At 38.7% G+C, this 17,672-nt stretch overlaps 1 protein-coding gene across 1 annotated transcript in view; it reads right to left on the reverse strand.

Moving 5' to 3' along the window:
* The window catches only part of WDR44 (WD repeat domain 44), a 126,374-nt gene that overhangs the window by 54,215 nt on the left and 54,487 nt on the right, over positions 1-17,672 (reverse strand). Inside the window, exons 3-8 of the mRNA XM_056125773.1 lie at positions 15,099-15,173; positions 10,135-10,774; positions 8,996-9,126; positions 7,708-7,803; positions 5,811-5,947; positions 3,543-3,626 (exon numbers count right to left, since the gene is read on the reverse strand). Coding sequence (XP_055981748.1) covers positions 3,543-3,626; positions 5,811-5,947; positions 7,708-7,803; positions 8,996-9,126; positions 10,135-10,774; positions 15,099-15,173 — 1,163 coding nt within the window. The remainder of the gene's footprint in view (positions 1-3,542; positions 3,627-5,810; positions 5,948-7,707; positions 7,804-8,995; positions 9,127-10,134; positions 10,775-15,098; positions 15,174-17,672) is intronic.

Below are 17,672 nucleotides of genomic sequence, written 5' to 3' on the forward strand. Positions count from 1 at the left end.
ATGATGTCGTACTTGATCATTCGCGCTTGTACCATCAGGTCCTCGATGGATGCATCTGATGCTAGCGTACGTGCATTGAAAGTACAGCCGATCATTTTTGTCTTCCTTCGTTGTGGCAGCCTAGGTCGGCCTTGAGATTTTGTCGGCCTCTCCTTTCTCATCCTTCTCAGTGCTGCCATGTCGGTGAAGCCTTCAGGGTCAGGTGAATGAGACCAGTTGTAGTTACTGGTTTTGGCATATCGAATACACAACGGATAGCTTGCCAGGCTCTTCCGTGCGGGCGGAATACTCTCGGTAGCTTGCCAGTCTTTCCGAGAGGGATAGAGGCTTTTGGGGTGACCTCTAATCACCCTTGTAGGTGTTACCATATTTGAACCCTATCAAATATGGTACGACAATTCTAGAAGATGGGTATTTAGTGTCTTATGATGTGTCGCGCGGCCGCTTGCGGCCGCGCAGGTCCGGAAAGCATCCTGGAGTGTGGCGACGGCTGGGTAGTGGAATAATAAAATTATAAAAAATGAAAAAAGAATACCAGAAATGTATTCAACAGCTTGAACTTTCTCCGGAGCCCTACCTGATGTTCCTAGATATTTGCTTATATGTTATCAGTTGGGTGTTCTATTTTGCCGTGAATTCAGAAGTCAGATGACCAGATTTTAATTATATAAGAAGCAAACAAAATGCATATGAATAAATCCCTAAGTGAGTGTGTGCTGTGCGTGAAAGTATTCTACATCTCAAGTAGAAAAATGATGAGGGTCTATACTTTAATATCAAACATCTTTTCTTTTAGGAAATATGATTTCTTCTGGGGATGGAGATAATTCAGCCTGAGCCTCACCAGGAGAGATTCCTGAGTGCAGAGCTGGGAGTAAGCTCTGCATACTGCTGGTGGGCCCAAAAACTTAGAAAAAAAAAGAAAAAGAATACTTCATAATTCTTTGTTGGTGTTATTTGTTGTTTTGGGACCTACCTGGTGGTACTCAGGGGTTATTCCTCTGCACTCATGAATCATTCCTGGTGGTGCTTGGGGGACCATATAGGATACCGGGTATCAAACCCAGGTCAACCACATGCAAGGCAAATGCTCATCCCACTGAACTCTCTCTCTGGCCCCTAATTCCTAATTCTAAGGTTTCTAATAGCCACCACAACTAGAAAGCCATATAGTAAGTATCACTGGTGTTATCCTATATTTTCATTGTGGTTCATCATTCCTAAAAATTCCATGTGCTTCCTTTGCTACACTTTTCACTTAGGAAAAGATCATCTGTATCACTGTCCTCCCGTTGTTCATCAATTTGCTCGAGCGGGCCCAGTAATGTCTCCATTGAAGACTTTGTTGTTACTGTGTTTGGCATATAGAATACATCATGGGTAGCTTGCCAGGCTCTGCCGTGCGGGCAAGATACTCTCGGTAGCTTGCAGGGCTCTCCGAGAGGAGCAGAGGAATCGAACTTGGGTCGGCCATGTTGGCTGCGTGCAAGGCAAACCGCTGTGCTATCGCTCCAGCCCAGGCTGGAGCGATAGGAAAAGATAAATCTTTTAAAAAAAATAGTTATTGTTTCCCCTGACCCTGAAAGAGCCTCCAATCGTTGGGAAAAAACGAGTAAGAAGAGGCTGCTAAAATCTCAGGGCTGGGAGGAACAGAGATGTTACTGGCGCCCGCTCGAGTAACTTGATGATCAACGGGATGACAGTGATACAGTGATATTGTTTTTACTTTTGTTTGGGGATCACAACTGGCAATGCTCAAGGGTTACTACTGGTTCTGTACTTAGGAATTACTCCTAGCAGTGCTCTGGGGACCATACGGGATGCCTAGAATTGAACTCAGGTCAGCTGGCTACAAGGCTTACCCACTGCCCTGGGGCTCTGGCCCCAGGAAAAGATCATTCTTGAATGAAGAATCTGCTTTAAGGCTCAGGATGAATTATTACCAATTAGGTGATGTGTATAGCCAAGCAAAACCCACATGTCCACCATTGTGCTTAATGCTTGTAAGAGAAACAGAAGCATGGCATGATCAAAATTCTTTTGCAGCTAATGGCATAGCTTATTATATATCCATCTTTTTAAGACCAGAAGGGCTGGAGCGATAGCTCAGCAGGTAGGGCATTTGCCTTGCACAAGGCAGACCTGACCGACTCCGGTTCGATTTCTCTGTCCTTCTTGGAGATCCTGGCAAGCTATGGAGAGTATCTCGCCCGCACAGCAAAGCCTGGCAAGCTACCTGTGACACATATGATATGCCAAACACAGTAACAAGTCTCACAATGGAGACATTACTGGGCCTGCTCGAGCAAATTGATGAACAACGGGATGACAGTGCTACAGTGACAGTGCTAAAAACCAGAAAATTTTAAGATAATATAAAGATCTAGGGGGCTAGAGAGATAGCACAGCGGGTAGAGTGTTTGCCATGCATATGGCCAACCTGAATTTGATCTCTGGCATCCCATATGGTCCCCTGAGCACTGTAGCACTGCAGCACTGTCCTCCAGTCGATTGTTCATCGATTTGCTCGACTGGCACCAGTAACACCTCCATTGTGAGACTTGTTGTTACTGTCTTTGGCATATCGAATATGCCACGGGGAGCTTTCCAGGCTCTGCCGTGAAGGAGGATACTCTCGGTAGTTTGCCGAGCTCTCTGAGAGGGGCGGACGTTGCCAGGAGTAATTCCTGAATGCAGAGACAGGAGTAACCCCTGAGCATCACTGGGTATGACCAAAAATACATATAAAGATCTAATGTATGATATATTGACTGTAGGTATCACTGAGGTTGAGAAACAGACGAAATTTATCATAAACTGGAGTATTCAGAAAGGTTATCATGTTTTGGATTTAAAGAGACAAATAGAAACTGCAAAGAGAAAGAGAAAGAGAAAGGAAAAAGGCAACTTTAAGGATAATCATGTTCTGCCACTAAGACCCTTGGTAAGTGCTGTCAGAAAAACAACACAGGCATAATGCAAATTTTATTTATCATTTACTGTATTTTCAGATATTATGAATTTGACCAATATAGCCTCAGGGAACTTATAATCTATTTACTGGGGTCGAGGTGTAGTAATGACGGACACAAACACAAACAAGACAGAGTAAAAATTTAAAATTGTACAGTGATCCCCATTTCTTTTTTGGTTTTGGGGCTACATCCAGCTGTGTTCGTGGCTTACTCCTGGTTCTGCATTTAAGGTTCATTCTTGGTGGTGCTTAGGGGACCATATGTGGTGCCAGGGATTGAACCTGACACTGCAGATGTGTTGATTATGTGCAATGCAAGCACCCTACCCACTATACCATCTATCTGGCTCCATGAGTTCCATGTTAAAAATGAAAGCTTGAAATGGGAGTCAGAGAGATGATTCAAAGAGTTGGAGTATACACTTTGAATATGGGAGCCCTGGGTTCAATCCTTGCATGGCACTACTATCACAACTAGTCCTCCAAGAGCATTGCTGGATGTGGTTTTTAAAAAAAACAGAATAAAATAAAAGTCTGAAATGAAGAAAAAGGATGTGCTATAACTCACGTTTTCTGTTTTAACCTTCCACCATCCGTATCTGTGGGCTGAGACTGTAATTTCTCTTCATCATCTGACTGTGCTGCATCATTGCTACAAGAAGGGGAAGAAGTCATTTAGGAAGAAGCCATTTCCTACAAATCAAAACTACAATGAGATAACATTTCACACCTGTGAGAATGGCACATATTCACAAATATGGACACAGCTAGTGTTGGGGTTGTGGTGAGAAAGAAACCCTCATCCATTGTTGGTAGAAATGTCATCTGGTTCAGTGTTTACAGAAAACAATATGGATATCTATTTAAAAATATGAACAGAACTATCATACAATCTAGTGATACTATTTCTTGGAATCTATCCCGCAAAGACAAAAAACATTAATTTGAAAGGATATGTGCACACCTACTTGGTTCAATAGCCAAGATACAGAAACAACCCAAAGGTCCAACTACAGAAGAATGGATCAAGAAACTGTGGTGTATACATATACATATATATATAGATATATATATATACATACATACACACATACACATACAAAGGAATATTATGCAGCTCTAAGAATAAAATCATGTGATTTGTAGCATAATGAACAGAACTAGAAGACATTATACTGCATGAAGTCAGTCAGAAGAAAAGGGACAGATACAGAATGGTCTTTCACCTATGTTGGACTAAGATAAACATCAAGGTAGCAACAAAGGGCCAATGGCAACATAATGGGAGAAATGATCCACACAATTGAGTTAGGGGTGGGCGGGTCGGGAAGGAGGAGTCTTGGTGTTCTTAGGAAAGTGATGGTATACGCTGGTGATGGGTGAGGTGTTGGAATTATGTGCATGAGAAACCATTATTAACAGCATTGTAAACCATGAGTCTCAAAAAATTTTTAAAAATTTCAACACACATACACATAAGTCAATTCACAGTTCTCGAAAATCTCTAATTATACTTATAGCTAATAAGAATAGGAAAAAATATGTTAACACACTTTATGTAATTTAAATTTAAGTGATGACTGAGAAATTTGAAGACTAGAGAGACACAATAGAAACTATATAGGATGTAATGTGTAAAATAAAAAGTGAATGCAATTTAGGGGCTTTAGGGAAAAACTACAATAAACAAGGGTTTTTGCTGCGCAAACTGTGCTGCACAGAAGATCTGGAGAGACAGCTCAAAGGGCCAGATCACACATTTTGATCAGGGAGCGCTGGGTTGGGCTGATGAACAAGGTTCTCCAAGTGCTGCTGGGTATGGCCCAAAAACCAAAAATGAAAATGATGCTGCATAGAAATGAGAAATTAACTTACAAATACATTTTCCTTGTGTACATACTATCTATTTACATCTTAGAGCTATATACATCTTACAGTAAAATAAATCTTCTCTTCGCAGTAAAGTTAATCTCCTTTCTGACATTACAAAGACAATATGATTATAAAATTTGTTCTCCATCCCCTGCCTTGGGCTTCTGGGCCATGTGATTAGGGGGGCATGTGATTAGGGGGCCATGTGATACTAGGGAATGAACCAGGGTCTGCTGCATACAAGGCCTTAACCCCTGAATTATCTCTCCAGCCCAAATTTGTGATCCTCAGTGCAAGATTTTGGAAGATCAACATTTATCTCACATAATGTTTTAGCCTCAATATGTTTTCATAGTATCTAGAATTTGATATATATATTCCTCAAGTCATTATACAGTCTTAAGAGAGAACAAAATTTAGGAATTTTTTAAAAAATTTAACACGGGGGGGGGGGGAACGGGAGGGATAATATAGCAGGTAGGATGCTTGCCTTGCACTTGGCTGACCTGGGTTCAGTTCCTGGACGTGACACAAAAACCAAAAGAAAAAAAGGAAAAATATGGAATATAAGGACATTCTATTTTAACTTTATATTTAAAAATAGAAGAATGAGTGAAACTAAAGTGTCTGTACTATCATAGTTGACAGGCAGAAACTTTGTGTATACTAAAATAGTCACTGTCACTGTCCTCCCATTGTTCATCGATTTGCTTGAGCGGGCCCAGTAACATTGTGAGACTTGTTACTGTGTTTGGCATATCAAATACGCCACGGGTAGCTTGCCAGGCTTTGCCGTGTGGGCTAGATACTCTTGGTAGCTTGCCAGGCTCTCCGAGAGGGGCAGAGGAATCCAACTCGGGTCGGCCATGTTGGCTGCGTGCAAGGCAAACGCCCTACCCTCTGTGTGCTATCACTCCACTCCACTAAAATAGTATATATAATAAATAATAACTTTAGGCCATACCTTACATATTCCTTAGTCCTTCTCATGATGTGTAGAGTGAGAGGATTAATACCTGTTGGTAGTTTCTCTTCTGCAAGACTCAAAGGTATTTCCTCTCCAGTATCCAGGTTCTTAATCATTACACTGGCTAAAATTTCCTGAGGTAGAAAACAATACCTTGAGGACCCCTATGATTTAATAACATACTGAGTACAAAATCCTCAAAAATTTAAGCTAAGGACTACCTACATATACTTAGAAAAAGTGCAAAGTTTTTAACATTATTAGTAAGATACAATTCACACTCCACAAAATTAACTCATTTAAAGTATAAAATGCCATAGTTTCAAGCACATTTGGAGTTGTGCAAATATTATCATCTGAGTTTAGAACACTTTTATGACTACCAAAAGAAACCTCATATTTCATTCCTCTCTTCTTCCAGAACCCAGCAATCACTAATCTATCTACTGTATGTCTCTATGGATTTGCCTCTTACGGGCATTTTATAAAAATTAGATCACACACAGTGTGGCTTTTTGGGTTGACTGGCTTCTTTCACTAATATCATGTTTTCAAAGTTCATCCACGCTGTAGCATGTATTAGAACTTCAAGTCTATTTGGGTGTGGTGGTGCCAAGGATTGAACCTAGATGCTCTTATTTGCAAAGAATCTTTTTTTTAATTGCCAAAAATTATCGCAAGCAGATGGATATCACGTGTATCACTTGTCATCCCATTGATCTTTGATTTGCTCGAGTGGGTGCCAGTAATGTCTCCATTTATCCCTGTTGCATGCTAGTGTAGCCCAATGAAGCAGATGGATATACCACATTTTATTTATGCATTCATCACTGATGGATGTTGTGCTATTTCCACACTCAGGCTATTAAGAACATTTGTATGCACTTTATGTAGACAATATGTTTTCTCCTCTCTTTGGTGTATTTATACACAGAAATGGAATTGCTGGATCATGGCAGCCCAATTTTGAGGAATTGTCAAGCAATTTCCCAAAGAACAGTAATTTTAAAAAAATGTGCTGTCTAAAAGAAACAGAAATTAAGATTTTGCTTCAAATCTTTTTTGGGGGGCCAGGATGTAGTTCAAGTGATAGGGCACATGCCTGACATGTGTGAACTCCTGGATTCCATCTTAAAACCAAAAGCCCACTTTTCTTCCATACAGCTGGATGTGCACCTGGGGCTCCCGAGCACCATCTGGCATGGTCCTTGCAACTAACAAAAAGCCCTTCATTATAAATAAACTAACCAATTGATGTGTATACATAATGTACTTAATGCCACTTAGCTGTAGACAATTAAAACCAATTAAAGTGGTAAATACAGAGGTTTTTATTTGACAACCCAGCAGTGCTCGGGGCTTACACCTGGCTCTATGCTAAAGGATCACTCCTGGTAATGATATGGAGACCCTATGTAGTGCTGGGGATTGAACCTGTGTCAGCTGTATGCAAGTTACATACCATAAGTACTACACTACTGGCTCCAATTTTTTTGCTTTTATGTAAAACGTAAGTGTAAAAAAAAAAGGAAAATTAAAGTTTGTCAGAGTTTTCCTTTTAAATGTGCTGGATACAACTCTGACTTAAACTTATCTTTTTACATAATTACATGGTAGATTAAATGCATTGAAAGCAAGGTCTATATTTTCTAGAGTGGGCTTTAAAAGGAACTTGCTATTATAGCTATATGTGATTATGAAAGCTACATGATGTACAGCATGTACAGATTCAATGTTTACTTATTACAATTTAAATTCACTATACATCACAAAAAATCTAAAAATAAATACTCAGTATACATTCACATTGCCTTATGAACATTTATATCCAGAAGTTTTTTATGTTCTCTTATTAACTGTATGTATTTTTAAGAATAACAAAATTAATTTTTACCTCATCAGTAAGCTCTCTTCCTGAGTTGGATCTAGGCCTCTGAGGACTCATCATTTCACCTGCTATTGTCTGCCCATCAGGTGTTTTTCCATTTTCCTGAAATTATAATTTTATGAGAGAAATAAAAATTGGATCACTTTTTAAAAAAATACTCAATCATTCATTACCACACACAGTTCTAAAGATTCTGAAGAATTCATAATTCACATAATGAAGTCTACTAAAAACTGAAATAGAATACTCCATTTCACTCCTTTATTGTTCTCAGCATGCTGAAAAACATTTGTCGCCAAGACTACTGCTTCCATGAAGCAGTCTTTGTAGTTTATTTTTCCACTGAGGTATAACTGACATGTAAAATGTTTTAGCAGCTTTAAAACAAAATGCTCTCTTGGAAACTGGCTCCAAAGCAGTTAAAATACTAGAATGCCAGTACTAATATTGCTATCACTGAAATATCTAAAGATTGGGTTTGGCAAACTTTTTTTGTTACAAGACAGTATTTTAGGCCTTGTACTTTATATTAGTCTTTAAGTCTTTGTAGACCTTTCTTCTCTTTTTTGTTAACTATCCTCGTAAAATATAAAAACCATTCTTAGCTTGGGGACCCTACAAAAACTGGACACTGCTAACCTCTTCACTAAAGTCATTGGATACGACTTATATGTCTTACTTCCCAGTTTGATAACCTGCTCCACCTGCACATAAATAACTCTTGTATCTCAGAATTAAACTGAAGCAAAAAATTTATGTTCTCAAGTTCTTTCTTTTGTCTCATAGTTGGATATGAATCCTAGTATGAGGAGATCTAAACCCAAGCACAAAAAATTGTAAATCTACAACTGTACCTCATGGTGTTTCACTAATAATAATAAAAAAAAAAGAATAAAGATTTATATAAAAAAATTTTGACCACTACAGGTCAACTATATGAAGATTATATTTGGTATTTGTTAATATTAGTAATATCACAAGTAGCAGCACCTGTCATTTTTAAAATATCTACTACATACCAGGTACCTGGCATACTTTTCATCCTTAGATGCTTCCATCCTTGCAAGTAACTGTCAAGGAAGTTTTTGTTCACTCCATTTTATCACTGGGGTCCCTGGCATTCTTGTTAAATACCTTGCTACATCACTCAGCAAGGTCATAGTGGAACCAGTCAGTGGATGTAAGATTTGGGGGACAAAGAAATATTGATTTAAAGAAAGAAGGTCCAAACAATCAACAAACTGGCCAGTCCTAGAAAATTGATAAATATAAGATATAACATGGATTCACCAACCTGGGCAGTAACTATTTTATCTCCACTGGTAGCACTTGCTAAATCAAGCGAAGGCTGAGAATCTTTGCCTGCACTCTCTGAAGCCATGCTGGTAGTCAGGAGAGCATCAGATGGAATATTTTCTTTGGGAACTGCAACAATAAAATCAAATTTAACACAACTTTATAGATAGCATATAAAGTGGTTAAATCTTTGATTCTTTCAATGACCCTGTAATAAAAGTGGTTTTATTCCTTTTATTTTATATATGGGGAAATCAGAGTTAAAAAAACCATTAAATTCCTTAAGACTATACACCTTAAAGATTAAGATCTTCAATTCAGACCTTAGGTCTTTATATCTCATGATTCTTCATCATGCCACACTCACTCTTCAACAGTAAAAGAGATTTGAAAATTTAAAGTCTGCTGAAATGTTTGATTATAGAAATGTAACAATCAATGTAAAAATAAAGAAAAAATTATAGCAATGTATCATCAATGTAAAATTTTTCACCTTTGGTTTATTACTAAAATATATGGGAAACCTCCCAAGTAGTGCTCAGGAGGCTGGGTCCCACTCCCAAAAATATTTGGACTGGACATGTGGGACAGAAGATTTAATGCTCTGCCGTGAAGGTGCTGGTTGACAAAAGGGACACATCCTGTGGTACTGGATGTGGGGCATGCACTGCTAGAAATCAAACTCAGGGCCTCATGCATGCCAGTCCTACATTCCAGTCTTTTAGATTATCCCTCATGGCCCCTAATAAAATATTTATTTATTTACTTTTGTTTGCAGTTCTGTGGATTGAACACAGAGCCGCACTTATGCAAGGCAAGTGCTCTAGCATTGAGTCACACACCTAGTCCCTAAAATATTTTTAAAATTTAGCTATTAGGGCCCAGGAGATAGCTCAACAAGCAGGAGTACATGCTTTGCATATGGAAGGCCTGGGTTCAATCCTCACCCGAAGAGACTGAGCACCAAGCTGGAAGTAGCCTGAGTATCAGTGGACATGGCCCAAACCCATCCAAAAATAAAAACCAATCAAAAGTCACTGATTGGTAAAGTTTTATATAGCAGAAAATGAAAACAATCAGAAAACCATTTCAGCTCCAAAATGTTCCCCAGAATAAAGTTATTTCTTTAATACTTGCCATCCAAATCAGGTGTTTTAAGAGCTTCAAACTCCAATTCACTTTTCTTTTTTCTTGGTGGTGGAGCAGGTCGAGATGGAGGTGGAGGTCTAGGAGGTGGGAAATTAGTTGGAGGGGGTGGACGTGCTGGAACAGGCTTCTTGGTACTAGCTACTATGTCAGGTTCTGGAGTAAGCTGTCTTGGAGGTTTGGCAGGAGCAACTTCTTCTACAGCAGCAAATTCTTGAATTGGTAAGGACTCTGAGGACACAGGTTCTTGATCATCACTTTGTTTAACTTCCACAGTTTCCTTGTTTAATACTTCTGTTTCAGTTTCAGGCACATTAAGCTGCTCAGTTGAACTTATTTTGGTTAACTCAGTGGTTTCATCTACTGGATTCTCACAGGCACTATCAGAAGGACAACACATTTTTGATTCTATTTCCATTTCTTCATCTGCACTCTGACTTTCTATCTTTTGGGAATCTTCCTGTAGAACTTGATCTATGGCTAACAGTCCAGGTATATTGCTAATATCTGATGTTTCAGCCATGATAGAACTGGCAGTAGCCTGATCAGAGAGTTCTTTTCCTTTGGAATCCATAGACTCATCTTCAAGCTGTTGTACTTTCTGACTCTCCTCAATAATACTTTCGATAATCTGATTGGAAGATTAAAAAGGCAGCTTTTTAAAAAATGAAGCTAACTTTAAAACCCTAACTAAGAACAGCTAACCATTTAGATAGCAATTATTATATGCCAAGCAATATTCTTAAAATTTTATGTATATAATCTTCACAAAATCTTCTAAGACAGTACTCCTACTATGATCATTGTACAAATGAGGGAATGAAAACATAAAAAAGGATCAAATGATTCATCCAAACTCACGAGGCCAGTAAATTACAAAGCTGGCATATACTCAAGGGTCTGGTTCCAGAATTTACACTAATAACCATTATATAGAGAATTTGTACTAGTATGTGTAATCACAGAAGAGCAATCAACTCTATAAAAAACAAATTTACACACTTATCTTTCTGCTATGCTCAGGTATTACTCCTGGTACTCTGTTCAAAGATTATTCCTGGCACTGTGCTCAGAAGGGGATATAGGGTAGCAGGGACCGAATTTAGGCAGCCATGTGCAAGGCAAGCATGTTTGCTGTATTATCCCTCCAGTCCCCAAATTTACAAATTATTCATGTCATATTTCACTTATCTATTTATGCCAACTGCAGTAACTGTATGCTACTTTAGCTCTTGAAGAAAGACATGAAAATTAAAACAACACATTATAAGAATCAGAGCTGTTCTGCTCTGAACTCAAAGCGATAACAGGAAAAGTCAGCAGAGGCAAGTACACCAATACTCCTTTTTTAATATAAATTTTTTTCTTTTAAAATTTGATTAGAGCACCATGAATTACAAAGTTATTCATAGCTGGGTTTTAGTCATACAATGTTCCATCACCAATCCCAGCACCAGTGTCAAGTTCCCTCCACCATTGCTCAAAGATTCCCTTTCCTACCCCACCCCAGCCCCAGCCCACAATCTTGACAGGCACCTTTTAAATTTGGTTGTTAAAGTTTGGGTCTTGCAATGTCAGTGTTTTTTACTGTAGTTTGGATATTTAGCTCTATGATTCCTTAGACCACCAATGTACCTGGGTCTCCTTGACCCCCTACCCCCACTGCTTCTCATCTATCTCTTCTCTAGCCCTTCACTCTATGTCTTTTCGTCTCCCTATACTCTGGAGCCAAGGGTGATCTAGGCATTCCCCCTTAATCCATTGCATTTCCTCATTCAGTTACTCTACCACATAGAAGTGAAGGACACTGATATTTTTAAACAGACTAAACCCAATACCGTACTATTTGGGGAGATGGTAGGACCATAACAAAAGTTCAAATACCCAGCTCATTTGGCCTACCTGCTACACTTTATTTCTTACTTACAGCTGGAAATACAGATTAGGTATCAACATTTAAAAGAAAATATATTTTCTACCCGTTAAATGTATATTCTACCCATTAAATCTTCCAATCCACTCATATTTCCACCATGCCCAAGCATAAATGATTTTTATTGTCTCAATTGCTTGGCTCCAGAAAGTTAATGGAATATGTCAAAGAACTGTCCTGATGTGTTTTTCCAGAAAATAATGCTACATTAAACTGGATATTGCTGCTATTCAGAAATAGTTGTCCCTGATATCCCAAAATATTTCATATGTTAGCTTTTCTTAATCTTCAAATTTGTTTTTGTATGGGCTACTTCCTGTGATCCTGCGGAGAGGAAGGGGCATGTGGTGCTGGGGACTGAACTCAGATCCTTGTACTTGCTATACATGTACTCTGACCACTTGGGCTATCTTCCTAGGTCCTGGATCTTCAGTTTTTTCTTAGATCATTTCACTTTTGCTAGAGGCTAGAGTCTACCTAATTTGTCATTTAGTTATCAAGCAACTAAATACCTTAGTAACAACAGAAAATGGATTATAGTTAGTTTTAGCATAAACAAGGCACTGTAAAACAATGGCAAACCAAATAAAATTTTATTTAAAAATGAGTAGGAGCTGATAACAGAGATAGTCAACACAATCATCATTCTAAAAAGGTTTCAGAGCTAGCAAGGTAACTTAATGGGCCAGGCACATGCTTTACATGTGTTGTTACATAGAAAGGACCCAGCTCCACAGCTGAACCTCATCAAGCCACCAAGCACAGCTCCTGGAATAACACCTCAAAATTTCATAGTTCTGACATCTTAGTAGGAGCAGAGCAAATTTGTTTTTGTTTGCTTGTTTGTTTTTTAATTTTACTGAATCACCGTGAGATAATTACAAGCTTTCATGTTTGGGTTACAATCATACAATGATCAAACACCCATCCCTCCACCAGTGCACATTCCCCACCACCAATATCCCCGGTATAGCCCCCCTTTCCCACCCTTCCCCTGCCTCCATGGCAGACATAATTCCCCATAATCTCTCAACTTTTTGGCATTATGGTTTGCAATACAGACCCTGAGAGGTTATCATGTTTGCTCCTTTCTGCACACATCTTCCTTCCCGACCTATTCCTCCAGCCATCTTTTTCTGAGTGATCCCTTCTCTATTCCAGCTGCCTTCTCCCCTTTGCTCATGAGGCAGGCTTCCAGCTATGGAGCAATCTATCTGTCCCGTGTATCAAATATCCTTAGGTGTCAGCCTCATGTTATGTTGTTTTATACTACACAAATCAGTGCAGTCCTTCTGTGTCTGTCCCTCTCTTTCTGACTCATTTCACTTAGCATGTTACTCTCCATGTCTATCCATTTATAAGCAAAGTTCATGACTTCATCTCTCCTGACAGTTGCATAGCATTCTATTGTGTAGATGTACCAAAGTTTCTTTAACCAGTCATCTGTTCTAGGGCACTTAGGTTGTTTCCAGATCTTGGCTATTGTGAACAGTGCTGCAATGAACATATAGGTACATATGTCATTTCTACTGAGCACAGCAAATTTAAAGGGAACATTGTGTCAAAGACCATCAAATTCAGTGAGTGAAAACAGTAACACAAGGCTCAAACAGTACCAACCAGCTTAGTAAATCCTCAGAAAATAACTTTAGTAACACCATTGTGAAATATAACTATTATCACAAATTTACTTTTATTGATTTACTTTTTATTGATTTACTTTTTGATAATTCTATTTGAAATCTTGTTGCAATAAGCAAAATGAAGTAAGTGTGTTTGTGCCTATTAAGGGGGCAGGCTTGGGGGGATGAGTGGGAAACTGGGGATACTGGTGGAGGGAAGGTTACACTGGTGGTCAGACTGGTGTTGAAATACTGAATGCCTGAAACAACTGTATTATGAACAACTTGTAAATCACTTTATTATAATAAGAAAGTAGAAAATATTTAATTAAAAATTATATGAATATGTTTTAGGAAGATTGCATTCATCTGGGGAATAAAAAGTAACAAAATAGGAGACTTAACACCCAAGAATAGCCGAGATAAGTACCAGGAGGCTCACTCCATGGCTTGGAGGCAAGCCGCACATGCTAGAGGAAAAGGCAGCTCAGACAGAGAAGGGAACACCAAATAAAGGGTGTTGGGAGGATCCTCCCAGGATGGGAGATACATGCTGAAAGTAGACTACAGATGAACAGGATTGCCACTGAATGCCTCTTTTGCAAACCACAGCACCCAGAAGGAGAGAGAGAACAAAGGGGAATGCCCTGCCACAGAGGCAGGGTGGGATGGGGGGTGGGGGGGGTGGGACGGATACTGGGATCATTGGTGATGGAGAATGGGCACTGCTGGAGGGATGGGTATCCGATCATTGTATAACTGAAACCCAAGCACAAAAACTTGTAAGTACACAACTGTACTTCATGGTGTTTCACTAATAAAAATTAAAAAAAAATACATACATGAATATGTTTGCTGGAGCGATAGCACAGCGGTAGGGCGTTTGCCTTGCACGCAGCCAACATGGCCGACCCGAGTTCGATTCCTCCGCCCCTCTTGGAGAGCCTGGCAAGCTACTGAGAGTATCTTGCCCGCACGGCTGAGCCTGGCAAGCTACCCGTGATGTATTCGATATGCCAGACACAGTAACAACAAAGTCTCCAATGGAGATGTTACTGGGCCTGCTCGAGCAAATCGATGAACAACGGGAGGACAGGACAGGACAGGAAAGTAATACTGACATATTACTGTAGCACTGTAGCACTGTCCCCCCGTTCATTGTTCATTGATTTGCTTGAGCGGGCACCAGTAATGTCTCCATTGTGAGACTTGTTGTTACTGTTTTTGTCATGTTGAATACGTTACGGGTAGCTTGCCAGGCTTTGCCGTGTGGGCCGAATACTCTGGGTAGCTTGCTGGGCTCGCATATATTACTAATTTTTAAAAATTTTATCAAAGCATTGTAATTTACTAGTTATTTATAGTTGAGTTTTAGACTTACAATATTGCATATTACGAACCTTTTTAGAAACATCTTGTTTCAATTCTTGTACAGGAGACTCATTTTCAACTTTGTACACAGTGTTTTCTGTTTCCTATTTAAAAAAGAAAAGAAACAAAGACCAAATGATGGCATCCTTTCTTTCAAAAGTGCTGTTAAAATGGGCACAAATTAGAAACTACAACGTTGATAAATGAAAAGTCCATAAAGGGCTTAACGTTTTGTGTATTAATAGATGCTCAGACATTTTATGGCAAGTGGGACAATGTGATTTGCTAAGACTGTCAGCAATCAGCAATTTCTACATTTTTACTGCAATATCTTCATTTATATGTGACCACTTTAACATAAAAATACATGAAGATAACTACCATGTACTTTTGCAGTGTAAAAAAATTAAGAACTTATACAGAGATGAATCAATTGTTATCATATCAGAGTAGTATCTATAAATATACTTTTAATACATATTTCATACTTTTAATAGTTCTATATTTTTAAAAAAGGAAGACACACTCAGAGAATAGTTTTCCTAAATACTACATGCTTTAGATAAAAGGAATCAAAACTTAATTAGAAGCTGCATGAAGTCTCCCAGATAGTAATTGATGAAAAAACTGAACCCACCAAAAATACATATATATCTACGTATATATTCATATACACATACGTACATATATATATATATTTGGGGGGTTAGAAAAAGTAGAAATGGATTCTGTATTATTGCTGGAAAAATGTGGGCAAGATAAGACAAACATACATTTGTAAATACCATAATATTTTCTTTTGGTAGCTGTCTTTACATTTATAGATGTACAGGAATTTAATATCACTACTGATCATGACAAAATATTCGTAATTTTCTGTGCACATTACAATTTGTTAGAACAAGATGACTACCAGTTTTGAAAATTGGTTTGAGGATATAAAAAATACAGTTTATTTAATCATAATATAGTCATGATAGGCTCCATGATAAAATTATTTCAGGAATTATTGTATTGCTAAAGTTAGTGTACAAGACGGAAATTTGTACAAAACTTCCAATAACTTTTTTAGTTTTTTTTTTGAGGCCACACCTGACAGTACTCAGAGTTTACCCCTGGCTCTGGACCCAGGAATCACTCGTTGGTGCTGGGCGGGGGGTGGGGGGAGGTGAGGGGTTGCAGGGGGGGCTATATGGGATGCTGGGGATTGAGCCTGGGTCAGCCACATGCAAGGCAATCACCCCACCTGCTGTACTATGGCGTCATCCCCAGAACTTCCAGTATCTTTAACCCGAGAAAATGTTTCACTGAATCTTACACAGATTCTTCTTTAGGAAGGTTATTTTATGGTTGTTTAATTGTTAAATATAATCCACATACTCTAACAAAGCCCATGACAAACTAAACATTGTAAAATGGCCCTGCCTGTATCTCTGACATCTACATTTCTTACCTCTCTCTCACCTCTCCATTTTTATACTTTTGACAACTGGACGGTTCCTTACCACCCCCAGACCCAAGTGTTGTATGAGAAAAGCCTTCAAACAAAACAAGGGAAGAGACTGCATAAAGTGGTGAAAAACTTTTGGCGTCTGATTGTAGAAAAGCTTTCTCTGACACATTAGTTAAATTCCTTTATCTTTCTATCACAACTACCTATACTTTTTCTCTTCCTGATACTTACCAACATCTGAAATGACTCTGCTGACTTTGTTTCTTCCTGCCTCACTAAAATGCATGCTCAGTAAGAACAGAAATTTTTTTTTTTGGTTTTTAAGCCATATCTTGTGGTGTTCGGGGGACCATATGTTGTGTTGGGAATGGAAACCAGGCCTCCTGCATGGAAAGGGAAAGGGTGTGCTCCAGTCCACTAAAGCCATGTCTCTGGCCCAAAAATAGGGATCTTATTTATTCTATAACTGCTTATTCAGTACAAAAGGGTATTTGATAAAAGTAAATCATTTTATAATCATTTTCTAAATTTTAAATAATGTATGCTCTTAAACTATTATGAAGCAATGGGATTACACTATCAATAATTAATTTATGCTTTTAATTAAAATAATGTTAATTCAAATATCTTTTTGTTTGCTTTGGGACCACATTCAGCATTGAGCTGGTCCTACACTTACTGCTTATTATGTGGTGCCAGGGACTGAATCTGGGTTCCCTGCGTGATATTATACATATAGCCTGTTGAGCATCTCTCTGGTCTTTAATTCAAATATTTTATGTTGAAAAATCTCTTTTATAAAAAGAATTAAAGCTCCAGGGCTGGAGGGAGAGATAGTACATGCTTTCCTTGCATGCATCTGACCCTCCTTTGATCCCTGGCACTGCATATGGTCCCCTGAACACAGACAGGAGTAAGCCCTGAGAACTGCTAGGTGTGGCCCAAATTCGTTACCCTTAAAAAAATAGCTCTACTGACATACTGCTTTCAAGATCATTTACCTACATAATAGTATGTTAAATCTTATGTTTAACTTATTACATTTATTCGGGAGGCTCTCAAGAATTATACAGGGAGGTCCATGGGGTACAAAAGCCACTCAATCATATGGTACTGCTCAGCCTCGGCAATGCTAGCGGTAAGCAGGCAT

Source organism: Sorex fumeus, unplaced genomic scaffold (assembly GCF_029834395.1).
Source record: "Sorex fumeus unplaced genomic scaffold, SorFum_2.1 ptg000058l, whole genome shotgun sequence".
Classification (NCBI taxonomy): domain Eukaryota; kingdom Metazoa; phylum Chordata; class Mammalia; order Eulipotyphla; family Soricidae; genus Sorex; species Sorex fumeus.